Raw genomic sequence first — 21,724 nt, forward strand, 5'->3', positions numbered from 1 at the left:
GCAAATTGCAAGACTAACCACGATACGCTCTGAGCTATCGAAGCTTCCATAAAAAGGAAGCTCTTTAACTCAACCATATGCATGGGGCCTACAATCTACGCGGTCGATCCCGCTTACGTGCATGAAACAGTGGGCAGATCTGGCACTGGCTAGTATGTATTGATGTATGAATATCTATATATTGTATGTATGTCGAGGTTGACTATTACATACATAGATATTAACGCACTGGCGCAGGGAATAATTAAATCCTTTCTGGCCTCACAAATTGTCCCATGCCGTTGCTGGGACTCGAACCCGTGGCACCGATTCGCCCGCAAATTGCAAGACTAACCACGATACGCTCTGAGCTATCGAAGCTACCCGAGACAAGTACTCTTCTTGTGAGCTATATCCCAACTCCAGTAGAGGCTGACAGGTCTACAGATGGCAATGAATCTAATACCCGAGACAAGTACTCTTCTTGTGAGCTATATCCCAACTCCAGTAGAGGCTGACAGGTCTACAGATGGCAATGAATCTAATACCCGAGACAAGTACTCTTCTTGTGAGCTATATCCCAACTCCAGTAGAGGCTGACAGGTCTACAGATGGCAATGAATCTAATACCCGAGACAAGTACTCTTCTTGTGAGCTATATCCCAACTCCAGTAGAGGCTGACAGGTCTACAGATGGCAATGAATCTAATATCCGAGACAAGTACTCTTCTTGTGAGCTATATACCAACTCCAATAGAGGAAGAGCAGGCAAAAGCACCGGCACAAGACAGAACTTGGTGGATATTAAAGGGACATAGCCTAGTTTTTAAACACTAAGCCACATTTTTTACTATTAGAGCCGTTTATGATAACTGAAATCATATTTTACTTAGATTGTATTGGTTAGACTATCCATCTCCGTACATTCGAAATGTTTTTGGTCATCCTAGTGTTGTTAATATCACAAAATGCATTTGTCATATTTTTGAACACGCACGTGCGTCTGAAAGGTAACAGTTATGGAGTCGAGGTTTAGTCTTTTTTTTATAGGTTATTTCACCATTTCAAAGTCACAGACTCATGTTTTACTCAATTGTAACTTTATCCAAATGTGTCATGAGCACAGCCAGTAGTTGTAAACGCTGTTGTTTTTATATAAACAATAAATACAGATAATTTTCATAGAAAAGATAAAATAGCATATACAAGGTCGAAATAAAATATACCATCAGAGATAAATGTTTGTCAATCGTAAGTCATATTGAAAAATAGCCTCAAAATGCCCACCCTGAAACTTTTTGAAATCCCCATGATGGAACGAATTCTTTACCAGAATAGTATGAAATTATTATAAAATCGTAATGACTATGCCCAAAGATATTAGGTCAGGTCATGCAATTTGATAATAATTTGTAAAGATTTTTTTTCCATTTATACTAAACTTTGGTTAAAAAAAGGCTATATAAGTTGGTATGTCTTTGAAGCTTAATAATATGTTTTTAAATGAATTTCAACTTTATTCATTATAGAACTACATGCCAATTCATTGGCTCCCTCTTGACGCAAACGTATTATACATGTAGTACATATATTTTGATTGCAACATTTTCAATGCCAAATTATAAGCTACAAACAACAAAAAGCTGGTAAAATTGAACTGATGTTTTAATACATGAGACGGATGTTGAACATGTTTTGTGTAACGAGTTCTATGCTACGTGTCCGGTACAACACCAGTAACCCGTGTCCCACACGGACCAGCTGACGGACGAATGGACGGACGGACATCAATCAGTTGAACATTTCAAACAGAGGCATCATCATTCGGCACTTTATCTGCTGGCCAAATCTACAACAAAATAATAAATAAATAAATAAAATATAGAAGACAATAGTAACTCAAAACAATACACAGAAGAAAAGAAAAGAAAAAGTGAAGACAATAAGAGTAAAATTTTAAAAATAATGAGTTAGAGAACGAGAGAGAAAGAAAGAGAAAGAGAAAGTTAAAGTATATTTTGTTTAACAACATCACTAGAGCACACTGATTTAATAATCATAGGCTATTGGATGTCAAACATTGGGTAATTTTGACATATAGTCTTAGAGAGGAAACACGCTACTTCTTTTCATTAGTAGCAAGGGATCTTTTATATGCATCATCCCACAGACAGGATAGCGAATACCAGTCGTGGTGCACTGGATGGAGCGAGAAATAGCCCAATGGGCCCACCGACAGGGATCGATCCCAAACCGACCGCGCATCAAGCGAGCGCATTATCACTAGTTTAACAAAAAACACGAAAACAAAACAAATAAAACATTTATAACATTAATTAATCTTATTTTAGATTTTTGTGCAGACATAAATAATGCAGATGATTCAAGGCAAGCCTACTTGTTACAGTGTCTGTACTTGACTCAAAATCAAAATACAGAGTGTATTGACATTGGCATCTGTTGTTCTCCCAAATTGCGTTTGGTTATATCAATAGTTATGATGTAACTGTTTACGTGTTTTTATTTCTTGCAAGGTGCATCAAGCTGGATCATTGTTTGCAAGTAGCTGTTAATGTGTCTGTATTTCAAGCAAATTGCATCAAACGTTTGTTTTGTTTAACGCCACTAGAGCACATTGACCATTGGATGTCAAATATTTGGTAATTCTGACACGTAGTGATCAAGAAACCCGCTACATTTTTCCATTAGCAGCAAGAGATCTTTTATATGCACTTTCCCCACAAGCAGAATAGCACATACCACGGCCTTTGACCAGTTGTGGTGCACTGGTTGGAAGGAGAAAAAACCTCAGATCAGTTGAATGGATTCACCTTAGTGGTTCGATCCTGCGACGCAAGCACCTCAGACGAGCACTCAACCGACTGACCTAAATCCCACCCCGCAAATTGCCTTAAGTTGTATCCTTGTGTATCCTGTAACTTAATGTGTCAGTATTTCATGTACAATGCATCGAGATGGGCCTTTATGTTAATGTGTCTGTGTTTCACGCAACTTGCGTCGAGACGGATCACAGTGCATGACGTAATTGTTAACGTGTCCGTATTTCACGCACACTGCGTCAAGTGGGTCACTGTGTATGGAGTAACTGCTGATATGTCTGTATTTCACGCAAATGATGTCGTCTTGGGTCACTGTGTATGAAGTAAATTTATATTAATAGAAAAACACGATGTGCATCAACTTACATTCCACCCATCATGCCGCCCATGCCGCCTATACCGCCCATGCCGCTCATGCCGCCCATGCCGCCCATGCCGCCCATGCCTCTCATCATGCCACCCATGCCTCCCATGCCGCCCATGCCACCCATGCCGCCCATACCGGGCATTCCGACCAATGGAGGGGGCATCCCTGAAGTCGGAGACGCTCCTGAAACAATAAATTGAAACAAAATTAGAAAATCATTATAATATACATAATGGCTGAGACATTTACAACCTGTGCTGGAGATTCGTTAAACATTAATCAATTAATTCGTTAATTCGTTAATTCATTCATTCATTCCCCCGTCGGTGGGCTCATTGGTCTATATCGCGTTCCAGCCAGTGCACCATGACTAGTATATGAAAGGCCGTGGTATGTGCTATCCTGCTATAGGATGGTGCATATAAAATATCCCTTAATGAAAAAAAATGTTGTGGGTTTCCCCTCTAAAACTACAGGTCAAAATTACGAAATGTTTGAAATCCAAAAGCTGATGATTAATAAGTCAATGTGCTCTAGTGGTGTCGTTAAACAAAACAAACCTATTATAATTAATTCATTCATTTACAAATCCTTCAAGCTATCCCATAAAACCCCCGTTTACACCAATATACATTTCTGCTGAACATTTACTTATTTTATATTTAGCAAAATAATAAGTGCATAAAAGACACATTATATGATTAGATTCATGCGTGTGTCATTGTCATCAAATGTCAAGTCATTATTAAACACTTTGATTATTTCGTTAGTTGTGCGTGTGTGCCCTATACAACATCCATAGAATTTTCAAAAATATTGGATCGAAGTCTTTGAAAAAGACTAGGCCATTTCTTGAAACGAGTTTAAAGCACACATAAATGTAATGCATTTAATGCGCCACATATTTTCTTGATTAATTAATGAAATTGGCTAAAATACACCAAAAAGCTACATGAAAGTTAAATATGTTTTGCATACACCATTCCTCAGACAGGGTAGCACATACCGCGGCCTTTAATATATACCAGCCATGGTGCACTTGATGGAACGTGAAATAGCCCAATAGGCCCACCGACGGGGGTCGATCTCAAATCGACCGCACATCAAGCAAGCGCTTTACCACTGGGCTACGTCCAGGATCTGTTGAATCGAAGTGTAAAATACTAGACTATTTCTTGAAACGAGTTTAACGCACACACAAATGTAATTGTGTTGTGTATTTGATACGCCAGCGATTTTTTTTCATTAATTAAAGAGATTGGCTAAATATACCAAAAACCTACATCAAAGCGAACGCCCCTGCGCGTGCTTTAACCTCACCGTGGTGCAGGGGTGTAACATTCTCTTTGAGAATGGCCAATACAGCACAAATTGAAGTTTAGAGTAAAATTCGGTGTCTACATTTCTGTGATATTCATTTTTGCACAGTTCTTTACACTGTTAGTAATTGATTGTTTAAACCTTGAATCTTTATGTTAATTGATCATCACTTTATTTATTTGCAACACAATAGTTTGATACCCAATAGTCGATGTGTCTTTAATTGTCGTGCTGGGTAGTTGTGTCGTAATGATGTCTGAAATACAATTATTGATACACCCTGTCTAGATAATTATTTCTGGAATACAACATAGATTGATTTGGAATATAGTAGTTGCAACACTTTTCGAGATAATGATGTCTGGAATATAGTAAACACTTCTAGAATGATTTTGGAATATAGTTGTTGCAACACTTTGTCGAGATAATGATTCTGAAATACAATTATTTGTCTAGATTGATGTCTGGAATATAGTAGTTGCAACACTTTGTCTAGATAATGATGTCTGAAATACAATTTGTTACACCCTGTCTAGATAATGATGTCTGGAATATAGTAGTTGCAACACTTTGTTAGATAATGATGTCTGAAATACAATAATTGTTACATTCTAGATAATGATGTCTGGAATATAGTAGTTGCACACTTTGTCTAGATAATGATGTCTGGAATATAGTAATTGCAACACTTTCATTTAGATAATAGTTTCTAGAATACTAGAGTTGCTACACTTCGTTTAGAGAATCATGTCTGAAATACAGTTATTGTTACACATCGTCTAGATAATGATGTCTGGAATATAGTAATTGCAACACTTTGTCTAATGATGTCTGATACAATCTTGTTACACCCTGTCTGTGATAAATGTCTGGAATATAGTAGTTGCAACACTTTGTTGAGATAATGATGTCTGGAATGCAACACTTTGTCTAGATAATGATTTCTGGAATATAGTTGTTGCAACACTTTGTCGAGATAATGATGTCTGAAATACAATTATTGTTACACCCTGTCTAGATAATGATGTCTGGAATATAGTAGTTGCAACACTTTGTCTAGATAATGATGTCTGAAATACAATAATTGTTACACCCTGTCTAGATAATGATGTCTGGAATATAGTAGTTGCAACACTTTGTCGAGATAATGATGTCTGAAATACAATAATTGTTACACCCTGTCTAGATAATGATGTCTGGAATATAGTAGTTGCAACACTTTGTCTAGATAATGATGTCTGAAATACAATAATTGTTACACCCTGTCTAGATAATGATGTCTGGAATATAGTAGTTGCAACACTTTGTCGAGATAATGATGTCTGGAATATAATAATTGCAACACTTTGTCTAGATAATGATGTCTGGAATATAGTAGTTGCAACACTTTGTCGAGATAATGATGTCTGAAATACAATTATTGTTACACCCTGTCTAGATAATGATGTCTGGAATATAGTAGTTGCAACACTTTGTCGAGATAATGATGTCTGAAATACAATAATTGTTACACCCTGTCTAGATAATGATGTCTGGAATATAGTAGTTGCAACACTTTGTTGAGATAATGATGTCTGGAATATAGTAATTGCAACACTTTGTCTAGATAATGATTTCTGGAATATAGTTGTTGCAACACTTTGTCGAGATAATGATGTCTGAAATACAATTATTGTTACACCCTGTCTAGATAATGATGTCTGGAATATAGTAGTTGCAACACTTTGTCTAGATAATGATGTCTGAAATACAATAATTGTTACACCCTGTCTAGATAATGATGTCTGGAATATAGTAGTTGCAACACTTTGTCGAGATAATGATGTCTGAAATACAATAATTGTTACACCCTGTCTAGATAATGATGTCTGGAATATAGTAGTTGCAACACTTTGTCGAGATAATGATGTCTGGAATATAATAATTGCAACACTTTGTCTAGATAATGATTTCTGGAATATAGTTGTTGCAACACTTTGTCGAGATAATGATGTCTGAAATACAATTATTGTTACACCCTGTCTAGATAATGATGTCTGGAATATAGTAGTTGCAACACTTTGTCGAGATAATGATGTCTGAAATACAATAATTGTTACACCCTGTCTAGATAATGATGTCTGGAATATAGTAGTTGCAACACTTTGTCGAGATAATGATGTCTGAAATACAATTATTGTTACACCCTGTCTGGATAATGATGTCTGGAATATAGTAGTTGCAACACTTTGTCGAGATAATGATGTCTGGAATATAGTAATTGCAACACTTTGTCTAGATAATGATTTCTGGAATATAGTTGTTGCAACACTTTGTCGAGATAATGATGTCTGAAATACAATTATTGTTACACCCTGTCTAGATAATGATGTCTGGAATATAGTAGTTGCAAAACTTTGTCGAGATAATGATGTCTAGAATACAATAATTGTTACACTATAATGATTTCTACAATATAGTAATTGCTATAATTCGTTTAGAATACAATATATCGAGAATACAATAATTGCAACATTTCGTCAAGATAATAATGTATTGGCACGTTTGTAATTGTTTCCATTGCAAAACATATTTAGGTTGCTTTAATTTCTATAGCACACAGAATTAGGCCACACAGTAAAATTTTGAATATAATACATGTAGTAATATGTGAAACGTATAATAGACGGTTAATGAAAGACTATTTAGAAACAAATTATGTTCGCTACTTAGCCAGAAAAAAAGGTTTGTTTTATTTAATGACGCCACCAGAGCACATTGATTTTTTTTTATCTTATCATCGGTTATTAGACGTCAAACAATTGGTCATTCTGACATTGATTGTTTTTAGAGGAAACCCGCTGTCACCACATAGGCTACTATTTTACGACAGGCAACAAGGGATCTTTTATTTGCGCTTCCCACAGGCAGAATAGCACAAACCATGGCCTTTGTTGAACCAGTTATGGATCACTGGTCGGTGCAAGTGGTTTACACCTACCCATTGAGCCTTGCGGAGCACACACTCAGGATTTGGAGTCGGTATCTGGATTAAAAATCCCATGCTTCGACTGGGATCCTAACCCAGTACCTACCAGCCTGTAGACCAATGGCCTAACCACGACGCCACCGAGGCCGGTCGCTACTTAGCCAGAGATAGAACTATAGATAGACGTGACTGGACCATATATGGACAGAGGCACGTTATTAAACTTGCTTAACGCAACTTAGAAACAAATGGAGGTAATTATTCCGTTTCTACATCTTTTCCCCAAAACAAGAGTTATTAACAATGCTGGGTGTGTCGAGTGTAGTACTCAGGTTTAACAATTACTAACATGCCTTTGACATGGAACATTAAAACTACTCCCTTACCTTGTGCCGAAACAACAGACACCAGAGCCGTGAGGACGATGCAAACAATAACAACAGTGTTCATGTCGAAATGGTGGAGATGACTTAAGAGTGATATCCCACCTGACAACTCCTTCCCTTTTTATACACAATCTTTGTCACACTCCCAAACCCAACACAAACACTGGGGTGTCTGTTTTATCGGTCATTGCAGGTTTGGTTCTAAATAATTTCAGGTTCTGGGCCTTTCTGACATAAATGCGACCGTTGACCGCGTTACCAAAGTCTATTAATTTGGTTCTTGTTTGGCTGTAGGCTACAAAATACTTTTGATCGGAGAGTGACCACCAGCGATCGAGTTACTAAATACACTTGTCAATGTGTACAAGTTCAAACAACGACATTTGTAAACCTGTATTCAATTAAAGAGACTCTCCCGAGTTTGTTGCCTTTGTTAAATAAGGTGTATCGAACAAACACAGCCCAAACCTCTTTCTAATTCATAATACATGTGTATATATCTAATGTTAAATAAAACACCACCACCAACAGTTTAATAACATGTTTCAGCATTTTTGCCTTTTTTAAAACTAACAATAACAATGTATATATGTATGTATGTATGTATGTATGTATGTATGTATGTATGTGTGTATGTATGTATTGATGTATCAATATCTATATATTGTATGTATGTCGAGGTTGACTGTTACATACATAGATATTAACGCACTGGCGCAGGGGATAATTAAATCCTTCTGGCCTCACAAATTGTCCCATGCCGTTGCAGGGACTCGAACCTGTGGCACCGAATCGCCCGCAAATTGAAAGACTAACCACGATACGCTCTGAGCTATCGAAGCTTCCATAAAAATGAAGTTCTTTAACTCAACCATATGCATGGCGCCTACAATCTACGCGGTCGATCCCGCTTACGTGCATGACACAGTGGGCAAACCTGGCACTGGTGTTAATCAGAAAATTGTCACAATGACGGTAAATTGAGTATAGTATCTTTAAACATCACATACCAGTACACAAATATTTTACTGTTAATATTCAAGAAATAAAAAATACCTCACGTCATTTTACGATTTATTATATTATACCACAAATATTTAAATGTTACTAAATACAAAACGAAGAACATGACAAAATTAATATATCACAATTACATAAATCTATATATATATATAAAGCTGCTTCAAAATAGCAAAGAGAAAGACCTATTTACGACAATTATGTCGTAAATTACATTGTCGTAAACAGGAATATCACATGACTCTATAATATGGCATGTTTATCTTGCTAGGACATCAACCTGTTGCTAATATAGCATAATGGATATTAATCTGTCTGGTGGTTTTAGAGCTCTTTGCGAAATTGCAATGATTTAAGATATTCAATATGTCTTATCTAAGTTTGACGTTTCCGCGTGTGTTAAAGAGTATCGTCACGAAACGTCTAGTTTGTGAGTTTAATATAGATGATAAGTGACACTATCCAACATTCCAGGAATTAGGCCTTGGAGCGTATTATAACAAAATAGTGTTTGTGAGTGTTTAAGTGTGTGTGTGTGTGTGCGTGCGTGCATGCATGCATGTGTGCTGGTGTGAACACCTTTCTGTAAAATAACAAACTCTCCACGACATGCTTTGCTAAATGTGAAATGTATGACATTCGGGTATTGAACCACGAGCGACATATGATTCAGATTTAATGGATTAGAAATGACCACATTGATTTCGTTGATTTATATGTTATGAAGCCGACCATGCACTTAACTCGTCAGTAATTGGGATATCCGCTACATTAATTAACAAATATCTTTAAGATCCATACCCACGGACCCCAATGGTTATTAATCTTTAACGACCAATACGAATATCAGTATAGTATATTTAAAGGTGCAGACCCTAGTTTCAGCCTGTGAAAATGGAAACTAAGTTTAGTTAATCTACAAATATGCAATACATTTGGATAAGGTTGTAACAGGTTGAAGTTGAAGTATTTGATGATTAAACAGAAAATCCGTCTAGAGATAACTTAAGCTTGTCTCAATAAGCATTACGTCTCAGACGAACGTGCATTTTTAGAATGATAAAAAATGCATTTCAGTGTATTGTAAAAATGTGGATGACTAGAACCACTTCATGTGAACGGAAATGAATATTTTAAATAATAAAATGTAAGTACTTCTAATTTAGATGATGAAAGACGTCTTTAATAGTGAAAAATATGTTGTAGTGTTTAAACCTGGTGTCTGTCACTTTAAGAAACAAACCCACATTCATATTTGCAAACAGGGTGGCCATCAGAGGTGCTCTACGACTGATATGGTGTCCTCCCATTTTGCCTACAACCCACTTTGCCTACACTCAGTTTGCCTACAACCCAATTTGCCTACACTCATTATGAAAAGATGACATCCCCAGTTAAAAATGGAACATTCCATGTATGCTCCCTGTGCATAAAAATAACATTACACAACAAAAACAATTAAACTATTAAAATGGGATCATTGGTCTAATACTACTCATCATAAAGAGCATGAAATCACCTTTGCGCTATTAAGCCCCAATTACTTTACTTAAGTTCATTATAATCTTAATTGTTTATATAATACAATGTTTTTATATTGGTTTGAGACACAAAATAATAGGGACTGTCCATTTATTAACTGGGCATGTCATTTTTTCATACTGTAGGCAAACTGAGTGTAGGCATACTGGGTTTTGGGCAACATGGGTGTAGGCAAAGTGGGTTGTAGGCAGAATGGGTGTAGGCAAAGTGGGCTGTAGGCAGAATGGGAGGGAACCACTGATATAAAACGTGAATCGGGTGCTAATGACGTTTTACTAATAATCTATGTCTCAACAACTAGCACATGTTAAAGTTAAAATTTGATTTCTTTAATGACATCACTAGGACACACTGATTTATCAATCATCGGCTATTGGATGTCAAACATTTGGTAATTTTGACATATAGTCTTAGAGAGGGAACCCGCTACATTTTCCATTAAAAGCAACGAATCATTTATATCCACCATCCCACAGACATGATAACACATACCATGGTCTTTGATACACCACTCGTGATGCACAAGCTGGAACTAGCCCGAATAGTCATGTTGCGTGTCCATCGGCACCAATAGCAGCAGCATGGTCAGCAACATTACGATTAGCATCGATACCAACACCATCACCACAATCATCTGATAAATCAGTAGTATCATCATAATAATCATCATCATCACACTCACGTTACTTGTCAGTATAATGACGATGGTGGTGATGATAAAGACAATGATGATGGCAATCATAATGTTAACAGAACAAAATGTCAAAGTAACAGGTGACACAGGTTTTATTATCACCTGTTTCTTAATTAGAATACAGTTATAGAGTAGCAGTGGCCATATCGGGGTATTTTAGTATTTCGTGTGTGTGTTGTGGAGCGAGCGAAGAACAAACAATGATCATGGTATTTTTGTTGTTTCCCATAAAACACCTAAAATGCTACCTTGTGTACGTTATAAAACAATAGATTGTTTGACGGTAGATTCGTCAAGAGATTGAGGTGATCAGGTCATATAATAAAATAGATTTCACAAAAGTATATGAGTGAATAGGTGAACAATTTGTCAGATCTAAACCTGTTTAGCATCCCACATGTTTTTAAAGACGTCCTTTATTGTGGCTTTGGTAATTGATCAACCCAAAATCTGAATGATAAAACATTAGCATATACATGATCGTATATATGAATAAGTACAGGTTTGTTTAAAAAAAAGTCACGACCACAGCCTACATTGTCAAACCCTTTATCATGACAAACAATAAAAAAAATATGAATAATATTTAATTGAGTCTGATAACCAACTGTCACCCAAATGACGTGACGTCATCTCTGGCAATGCAGTTGCCTACCCATTTTACACCTATCGAAACTGTTAACCTGTTTATTCAATTAGAATACGAGAACCTCATGACTCAGTGGTCATTCCCTCCCTTAATGCGCTACACCCGCCCAACAGCCGTGATCAGACTACAAACACACAAACACAAAGAAACAAAAAACAATTATGATGTTTTGTCTGTCATTCTTTCCGTCACTGACCCAGCACGTAGTCGCAACAAGCGTGGAGTGTTACAGTATTCGACGGCCAATGTCCCCGCGGTCATCAAGAAATCGAACCCAATGAATTCATCGATTCTGTGTTGACTCTCGGAGTGACCGCTAGAGCACGCACCCCTGTATTTAGGGTAATGGGTTTTAGGTGTGGGTATGGGTATAAAATACATGTGAGTACTTCATCGGACCTGATTATCCAAACAGCTCGAACTTCAATATGAACAAGACTCTGATAACTCTAATGTTTGCTGCAATGGTCTTGTCAACAATATCAGCACAGGGTTTGGCATGTGAGTATTGGCTTGTGTTGCAATATTTGGTTATCCAAAATACGTTTGGTTATCCATATATCTGCATTACGTTTTTGTATGACATATGAATATGTATGTATGTATTTGTAGATATTTTTTGATATTGAAATTAACGTATTTATTGTCAACCATCACCTAGAAACTCATTTCGCCATCATTTTTCTTCGTACCACCATGGAAAATGAATTAAAATTTTCTTCATAAGAGAGATACATACATATCCATTGTCATTATAGTATAAGTTTGCAAATTATATGTAAATTAATCGAGGTCACGACGCTACGTTAATTGACATTTAAGCAAACGTACTATGGTGCCACACCATAATTGACATATGTATTCATAACCATCAAACAAAAACATTTCAATAGCAACTTTACACTGAAAGCTGTCCGGCGTTCAGAAAACAAAAAAACGTTAAGCACTATTTTTATTTTTTATGCAAAAATATCCAAGTTTGACGTCATTTCCATTCAAAAAGACACCGCGTCACATTTGAATATGGAGTAATGGTTGACTGGAATTAAAGTTGAGTATACATTTGACAAAAACACGTTGTATTAAGCTTGGAATTATATGATAAACAGATTACCCCCGTGTGTTTCGATATCGTCAATATCGTAAATTAGGAATAAAAATAATGCATTATGCTCGCATAATACAATGTATGTATATATATATGTATGTATGTATGAACGTACGTACGTACGTACGCACGCACACCCACACCCACGCACTCACGCATGTACGTACGTATATATATATATATATATATATATATATATATATATATCCTCTTTGCCCTTGTTCAGTGAACCGAGTATAAATAAATCATTGTCTTGCATTGTCTTGTCTTAGTAAAACTACACACCGGATATGATAAAATATAATATGTGTGCCATAACGTTTATTTATTTCATCTTCATATGTTCATCTACGCCTGTCTGTTTGTTTGTCTGACTAATCACCTACCTATTTATCGTTCTGTCATTCCATTTGTCTACATGTATCTGTCTAAACGTTTGTTTGTATGTCTATCTATCTGTCTGTCTGTCTGTCTGTCTGTCTGTATGCCTGGTCATCTTCCTGTCTTTATGTATGCAGGTCCACCTGTCTGATGTAGGTATGACAGTATGTATCTCTTTTTCTTTCTTTCTTTCAACTTATTTTCGTGCTTATATCCAATTAAGGTTCAAGCACGCTGTCCTGGGCACACACCTCAGCTATCTGGGATGTCTGTCCAGGACAGTGGGTTAGTTGTTAGTTGGTTAGTGGTTAGTAAGAGAGAAGAGGGTATAGTAGCCTTACACGTACCTATTAAGCCCTTAAGAACTCGCTCGGAGTTGGAGCTGGTACCGGGCTGCGAACACTGTACCTACCAGCCTGTAGTCCGATGGCTTAACCACTGCGCCGCCGAGGTATATCTCTGTGTATTTGCCCGTCTATACTCTATCTATCTGTTTGTATGTCTGTGTCTGTCCGTCCCTGTGTATGAATGTCTGCGTGTATGTTATCTATTCGTCTGACTTACTCTCATAGCTAGTTCGCTACGTCATGTTTTTTTTTTTAGCTTTTATTGGTGGTGGTGGGGTGGTGTTGTTGGTGGTGGTGGTGGTGTGTGTGCGTGTGCGTGTGTGTGTGTGTGTGTGTGTGTGTGTATGTGTATGTGACGTAATATTTTTTCCAATGTAAGTTTTGTGTGAAGAGAGGTATGTGAAGTAATATTTGTTCCAAAGTAAGTTTTTGTGTGGTATATCGGTTATTGAGCACACGAGCATGCACACCCATGTCTGATATGATCCATTATAATTACAACCGTTTTGCTACACCACTGATGGAGTTTTGTTGCTTTTAACCTCCAGTAGCAGATGTATTTTTGTGCTAGGGTGTCAGTAGCCGATATGTTTTTGTGCTGGGGTGTCAATAGCCGATATGTTTTTGTGCTGAGGTTTTAATAACCGATATGTTTTTGCGCTGAGGTGTCAAGCCGATATGTTTTTGTGCTGGACTGTCAATAGCTGATGTGTTTTTGTGCTGGGGTGTCAATAGCCGATATGTTTTTGTGCTAGGCTGTCAATAGGCGATGTGTTTTTGTGCTGGGGTGTCAATAGCCGATATGTTTTTGTGCTGGGGTGTCAATAGGCGATATGTTTTTGTTCTGGGGTATCAATAGCCGATATGTTTTTGTGCTAGGCTGTCAATAGCCGATACGTGTGCTGGGCTGTCAATAGCCGATGTGTTTTTGTGCTGGGGTGTCAATAGGCGATGTGTTTTTGCGCTGGAGTGTTATTGAACACTCATTCATTCTTGTTTCTTACAGCAATGATGGCGTTGGCATCTCTTGGCCAAATGGGCGGTATGAGAGGTGGCGGCATGGGCGGTATGGGAAGAGGGATGGGAGGCGGTCTAATGAACGGCATGATGCAGTAAGTACACTCATTCTGACTACAGTTTTTACATACATTTTATTCGAATGTATATACAATCGTTTTCATATCTGTCTCTCTTTCTGTTTTTGTCTGTCTGTCTGTTTCTATCTCTTTCTGTCTTTGTCTGTCTGTCTGTCTGTTTCTCTCTCTTGTGTTAAACAACATCCAGCTGTTACCCATGGTGGCATTCTCAAACACTCTAGAACATAAAGTGCAAACGGCCAAGATGACATAATCCATAATTTTAGGCTATACAAAAGCTGTTGATTTATTTGCATTTATATCAACTAAAATAAATTATATCCTGTTGCTTACATACCATACATATCGCAAACACATTTTAAAATTATTATTTTACATATGCACTTATTAAGTAAATGTATTAATTACGTTTGTTCACATACATTGCTGTATCAGCTAACAATACTGTAGATGTTTTATTTAAGGCTACTGTATACTATTCGTTACAAAACCTAGTTTACGTTATGCAAAATTTTTATTTTGATGTACGAGAATAATGTTCATTGTACGTTACAGGAAAACTGTGTTATATACGTTACGCACACTGTGTGTTATATTGTACGTTACAGGAAAACTGTGTTATATACGTTACGCATATTGTGTGTTATATTGTACGTTACAGGAAAACTGTGTTATATACGTTACGCACATTGTGTGTTATATTGTACGTTACAGGAAAACTGTGTTATATACGTTACGCACATTGTGTGTTATATTGTACGTTACAGGAAAACTGTGTTATATACGTTACGCACATTGTGTATTATATTGTACGTTACAGGAAAACTGTGTTATATACGTTACGCACATTGTGTGTTATATTGCATCAGACAAATGCTGTGTTCGTTTTTTCTCTCTATATATTTGTTTGTTACAGAATGAGAATGCAGCAAATGAGATGCAACTTGATGATGGACATATTCAAGTAGCATTGCGCATGAAAATCACGTGACAGAATGGCATTCTGGGAGTGGATAATCACGTGATTTCTTTAAACTGTCACTGTACTTTATTCTCATTCCACACATGTTGTTGCTACTGTTATTGATTATAATCAAAATAAAATAAAATATTACAATTTGTATTTCAATGTGTTTCTGCTGTTTGTCGTTAAAGTCGCACACCCTATTTTCAGCCCGCGAAAATTAATTATAATTCTTGTTAATCTACAAACCTGTAACACACTTAGATCACGTTTTTATAAAATGGAGTAAAAAGGAAGATTTTATATCGATAAATACCATGGGAATCCCCGTGACTCAATTACTTGAAATAATTTTGAAAGTTAGTATTCTGATGTCACCGGTAGATGTCGCTCGAAGCACATAAATGCCTATGTCGCGACAAATTTCTCAGAGTGCACACAGACTTGGGGTGCGTTCCTTTCACCTCTCCTGGGCATGTTCCAACTGTTCTGTCCTCTCCAGATATCGTAAGACTTATTGGTTTTAAGAGTTTGTAACATTTTGTATTGAGATACTTACTTGTCTGAACTTTATTGTTAATGAAAATGTGCACGAACTGTGAAGAAAAACCTCACAAATAAACGACAAGCAAACGACAACAAATCGGATGTTGATTGCGCGAACCGTGCACGAGAAAACAAACCGAACCAAAATGATAACGGTCACGTGGTATACCGACATCTGTGACGTTGAAACGGGAAGATCCCCTCTAAAAATAGATTGGACCTCGTCTGCTCAACGGTTTTTTCTCAGTGGCGCGTGCCTTTTTAAGAAATACAAAAAATGCATTTCGTGGTATTACAAACATCAGAATTACCAAAAAATACTTCAGGAGAATGGAAACGTATATTCTGAATAATAAAATGTAAATAAAGTGTAATTTTATTTGTGAAAAATGGGTTTAATAGCGAAAAACAACGGCGTAATGGTTAACAACTAGGGCGTGTCCCTTTAAAGATGCATTCCTGAGTTAGTTGTAATAGTAGTAACATTTTCCCAACTAACAGTTTGTTTTGTTTAACGACACCACTAGAACACATTGATTAATTAATCATCGGCTATTGAATGTCAAACATTTGGTAATTCTGACTCGTAATCATGAGAGGAAACCCGCTACCTTTTTCCTAATACAGCAATCTTGTATATGCACTTTCGCACAGACAGGAAAGCACATACCACGGCCTTTGACCAGTTGTAGTGCATTGGTTGGAACGAGCAAAAGAAAACAATCAGTTGAATGGATCCACCGAGGTGGTTCAATCGTGCGACGCAAGCACCTCAAGCGTGCACTCGACCCACCGAGCTAAACCCCGCCCTTCCGACCAACAGAGGCATCTTAACAACTAATTCATTCATTTCAACTTATTTTCGTGCTTATATCCAATTAAGGTTCAAGCACGCTGGCCTGGGCACACACGTCAGCTATCTGGGCTGTCTGTCCAGGACAGTGAGTTAGTGGGTTAGTTGTTAATGGCTAGTTAGAGAGACTTCGGTGCAGTGAACTTACACCAACCCGCTGAGTCGTTAAACTCGCTCTGGGTGGGAGCCGATACCGGGAGACGAACCCAATACCTAACAGGCTTAAATACGATGGGTTAACCCCTACACCACCGAGGCCGGTTTAACAACTAAAATTACATATTACATATAGGACTATTTTCCTGTTTACAATATCAGTGTCGGTGTTTATTGTTGTTCTGTTGCTTCTTGTAGCCTAAACTCAATTGTATCTCCGAGTATTTCGTACGAATTAAAAATATGATTGGAAAAATAAAATGAAATTTGAGCTACCACAAAAAGTACGATGATTAGAAACACATTGAAATATAGAGATACTGATATTCTGAGCAACACAATGTAATTAATACGTAATCGTGGTCGTTCTATTGTGTTTTAATTTAACAGTTGCATTTTTATATTGATGTTGATCATCACTTAATGTTTGCATATACCAAAGTTTGACACCCAATAGCCGATGTATTTTTCATGCTGGGTTGTCGTTAAACATTAATTAATTAATTAATTAATTCATTCATTCATTCATTCATTCATTCATTCATTCATTCATTCATTGATTCATTCATTGATTCATTTATTCATTCGTTCATTAATTGTGGTCGTAAAAGGACCTGTTAGTCGAAAGGAAAACATATTAACAATAAAACCAAACTTACAACAATCTCTGCAACAATTTTGCCAGTGCACCACGTTTGGTATATTAAAGGCCGTGGTATGTGCTATCCTGTCTGTTGTATGGTGAATATAACATATAACTTAATACGTCATGTTTTTTTTTTTAGCTTTTATTGGTGGTGGTGGGGTGGTGTTGTTGGTGGTGGTGGTGGTGTGTGTGCGTGTGCGTGTGTGTGTGTGTGTGTGTGTGTGTGTATGTGTATGTGACGTAATATTTTTTCCAATGTAAGTTTTGTGTGAAGAGAGGTATGTGAAGTAATATTTGTTCCAAAGTAAGTTTTTGTGTGGTATATCGGTTATTGAGCACACGAGCATGCACACCCATGTCTGATATGATCCATTATAATTACAACCGTTTTGCTACACCACTGATGGAGTTTTGTTGCTTTTAACCTCCAGTAGCAGATGTATTTTTGTGCTAGGGTGTCAGTAGCCGATATGTTTTTGTGCTGGGGTGTCAATAGCCGATATGTTTTTGTGCTGAGGTTTTAATAACCGATATGTTTTTGCGCTGAGGTGTCAAGCCGATATGTTTTTGTGCTGGACTGTCAATAGCTGATGTGTTTTTGTGCTGGGGTGTCAATAGCCGATATGTTTTTGTGCTAGGCTGTCAATAGGCGATGTGTTTTTGTGCTGGGGTGTCAATAGCCGATATGTTTTTGTGCTGGGGTGTCAATAGGCGATATGTTTTTGTTCTGGGGTATCAATAGCCGATATGTTTTTGTGCTAGGCTGTCAATAGCCGATACGTTTTTGTGCTGGGCTGTCAATAGCCGATGTGTTTTTGTGCTGGGGTGTCAATAGGCGATGTGTTTTTGCGCTGGAGTGTTATTGAACACTCATTCATTCTTGTTTCTTACAGCAATGATGGCGTTGGCATCTCTTGGCCAAATGGGCGGTATGAGAGGTGGCGGCATGGGCGGTATGGGAAGAGGGATGGGAGGCGGTCTAATGAACGGCATGATGCAGTAAGTACACTCATTCTGACTACAGTTTTTACATACATTTTATTCGAATGTATATACAATCGTTTTCATATCTGTCTCTCTTTCTGTTTTTGTCTGTCTGTCTGTTTCTATCTCTTTCTGTCTTTGTCTGTCTGTCTGTCTGTTTCTCTCTCTTGTGTTAAACAACATCCAGCTGTTACCCATGGTGGCATTCTCAAACACTCTAGAACATAAAGTGCAAACGGCCAATATGACATAATCCATAATTTTAGGCTATACAAAAGCTGTTGATTTATTTGCATTTATATCAACTAAAATAAATTATATCCTGTTGCTTACATACCATACATATCGCAAACACATTTTAAAATTATTATTTTACATATGCACTTATTAAGTAAATGTATTAATTACGTTTGTTCACATACATTGCTGTATCAGCTAACAATACTGTAGATGTTTTATTTAAGGCTACTGTATACTATTCGTTACAAAACCTAGTTTACGTTATGCAAAATTTTTATTTTGATGTACGAGAATAATGTTCATTGTACGTTACAGGAAAACTGTGTTATATACGTTACGCACACTGTGTGTTATATTGTACGTTACAGGAAAACTGTGTTATATACGTTACGCATATTGTGTGTTATATTGTACGTTACAGGAAAACTGTGTTATATACGTTACGCACATTGTGTGTTATATTGTACGTTACAGGAAAACTGTGTTATATACGTTACGCACATTGTGTGTTATATTGTACGTTACAGGAAAACTGTGTTATATACGTTACGCACATTGTGTATTATATTGTACGTTACAGGAAAACTGTGTTATATACGTTACTTTACGCACATTGTGTGTTATATTGCATCAGACAAATGCTGTGTTCGTTTTTTCTCTCTATATATTTGTTTGTTACAGAATGAGAATGCAGCAAATGAGATGCAACTTGATGATGGACATATTCAAGTAGCATTGCGCATGAAAATCACGTGACAGACTGGCATTCTGGGAGTGGATGATCACGTGATTTCTTTAAACTGTCACTGTACTTTATTCTCATTCCACACATGTTGTTGCTACTGTTATTGATTATAATCAAAATAAAATAAAATATTACAATTTGTATTTCAATGTGTTTCTGCTGTTTGTCGTTAAAGTCGCACACCCTATTTTCAGCCCGCGAAAATTAATTATAATTCTTGTTAATCTACAAACCTGTAACACACTTAGATCACGTTTTTATAAAATGGAGTAAAAAGGAAGATTTTATATCGATAAATACCATGGGAATCCCCGTGACTCAATTACTTGAAATAATTTTGAAAGTTAGTATTCTGATGTCACCGGTAGATGTCACTCGAAGCACATAAATGCCTATGTCGCGACAAATTTCTCAGAGTGCACACAGACTTGGGGTGCGTTCCTTTCACCTCTCCTGGGCATGTTCCAACTGTTCTGTCCTCTCCAGATATCGTAAGACTTATTGGTTTTAAGAGTTTGTAACATTTTGTATTGAGATACTTACTTGTCTGAACTTTATTGTTAATGAAAATGTGCACGAACTGTGAAGAAAAACCTCACAAATGAACGACAAGCAAACGACAACAAATCGGATGTTGATTGCGCGAACCGTGCACGAGAAAACAAACCGAACCAAAATGATAACGGTCACGTGGTATACCGACATCTGTGACGTTGAAACGGGAAGATCCCCTCTAAAAATAGATTGGACCTCGTCTGCTCAACGGTTTTTTCTCAGTGGCGCGTGCCTTTTTAAGAAATACAAAAAATGCATTTCGTGGTATTACAAACATCAGAATTACCAAAAAATACTTCAGGAGAATGGAAACGTATATTCTGAATAATAAAATGTAAATAAAATGTAATTTTATTTGTGAAAAATGGGTTTAATAGCGAAAAACAACGGCGTAATGGTTAACAACTAGGGCGTGTCCCTTTAAAGATGCATTCCTGAGTTAGTTGTAATAGTAACATTTTCCCAACTAACAGTTTGTTTTGTTTAACGACACCACTAGAACACATTGATTAATTAATCATCGGCTATTGAATGTCAAACATTTGGTAATTCTGACTCGTAATCATGAGAGGAAACCCTCTACCTTTTTCCTAATACAGCAATCTTGTATATGCACTTTCGCACAGACAGGAAAGCACATACCACGGCCTTTGACCAGTTGTAGTGCATTGGTTGGAACGAGCAAAAGAAAACAATCAGTTGAATGGATCCACCGAGGTGGTTCAATCGTGCGACGCAAGCACCTCAAGCGTGCACTCGACCCACCGAGCTAAACCCCGCCCTTCCGACCAACAGAGGCATCTTAACAACTAATTCATTCATTTCAACTTATTTTCGTGCTTATATCCAATTAAGGTTCAAGCACGCTGGCCTGGGCACACACGTCAGCTATCTGGGCTGTCTGTCCAGGACAGTGAGTTAGTGGGTTAGTTGTTAATGGCTAGTTAGAGAGACTTCGGTGCAGTGAACTTACACCAACCCGCTGAGTCGTTAAACTCGCTCTGGGTGGGAGCCGATACCGGGAGACGAACCCAATACCTAACAGGCTTAAATACGATGGGTTAACCCCTACACCACCGAGGCCGGTTTAACAACTAAAATTACATATTACATATAGGACTATTTTCCTGTTTACAATATCAGTGTCGGTGTTTATTGTTGTTCTGTTGCTTCTTGTAGCCTAAACTCAATTGTATCTCCGAGTATTTCGTACGAATTAAAAATATGATTGGAAAAATAAAATGAAATTTGAGCTACCACAAAAAGTACGATGATTAGAAACACATTGAAATATAGAGATACTGATATTCTGAGCAACACAATGTAATTAATACGTA

At 37.1% G+C, this 21,724-nt stretch overlaps 1 protein-coding gene and 1 long non-coding RNA gene across 2 annotated transcripts; one reads left to right on the forward strand and one right to left on the reverse strand.

Annotated features, from left to right (window-relative positions):
* Positions 1–1,626: 1,626 nt before the first annotated feature.
* LOC121380814 (co-chaperone protein p23-1-like) lies at positions 1,627–7,979 on the reverse strand. Its single transcript, XM_041509795.1, has 3 exons — positions 7,861–7,979; positions 3,186–3,369; positions 1,627–1,828 (listed from the first exon to the last, which is right to left on the reverse strand). The coding sequence occupies exons 1-3, from the start codon at positions 7,922–7,924 to the stop codon at positions 1,771–1,773; spliced, it is 306 nt and encodes a 101-aa protein (XP_041365729.1). The 5' UTR covers positions 7,925–7,979; the 3' UTR covers positions 1,627–1,770.
* A 10,089-nt stretch (positions 7,980–18,068) lies between these two features.
* LOC121380487 lies at positions 18,069–19,975 on the forward strand. Its single transcript, XR_005958948.1, has 2 exons — positions 18,069–18,862; positions 19,769–19,975. It is a non-coding gene; the product is annotated as an uncharacterized LOC121380487 (long non-coding RNA).
* The last annotated feature ends 1,749 nt before the right edge of the window (positions 19,976–21,724 follow it).

The sequence above is a fragment of the Gigantopelta aegis genome, chromosome 9 (assembly GCF_016097555.1).
Source record: "Gigantopelta aegis isolate Gae_Host chromosome 9, Gae_host_genome, whole genome shotgun sequence".
Lineage (NCBI taxonomy): Eukaryota > Metazoa > Mollusca > Gastropoda > Neomphalida > Peltospiridae > Gigantopelta > Gigantopelta aegis.

Coding starts and splice junctions, on each gene's coding strand:
- LOC121380814 (XM_041509795.1), bottom strand. CDS start 7,924: ATGAACACTGTTGTTATTGTTTGCATCGTCCTCACGGCTCTGGTGTCT. Junction 3,370..7,860: donor GTCTGTTGTTTCGGCACAAG/GTAAGGGAGTAG, acceptor TTATTGTTTCAG/GAGCGTCTCCGACTTCAGGG. Junction 1,829..3,185: donor GGCGGCATGATGGGTGGAAT/GTAAGTTGATGC, acceptor ATTTTGTTGTAG/ATTTGGCCAGCAGATAAAGT.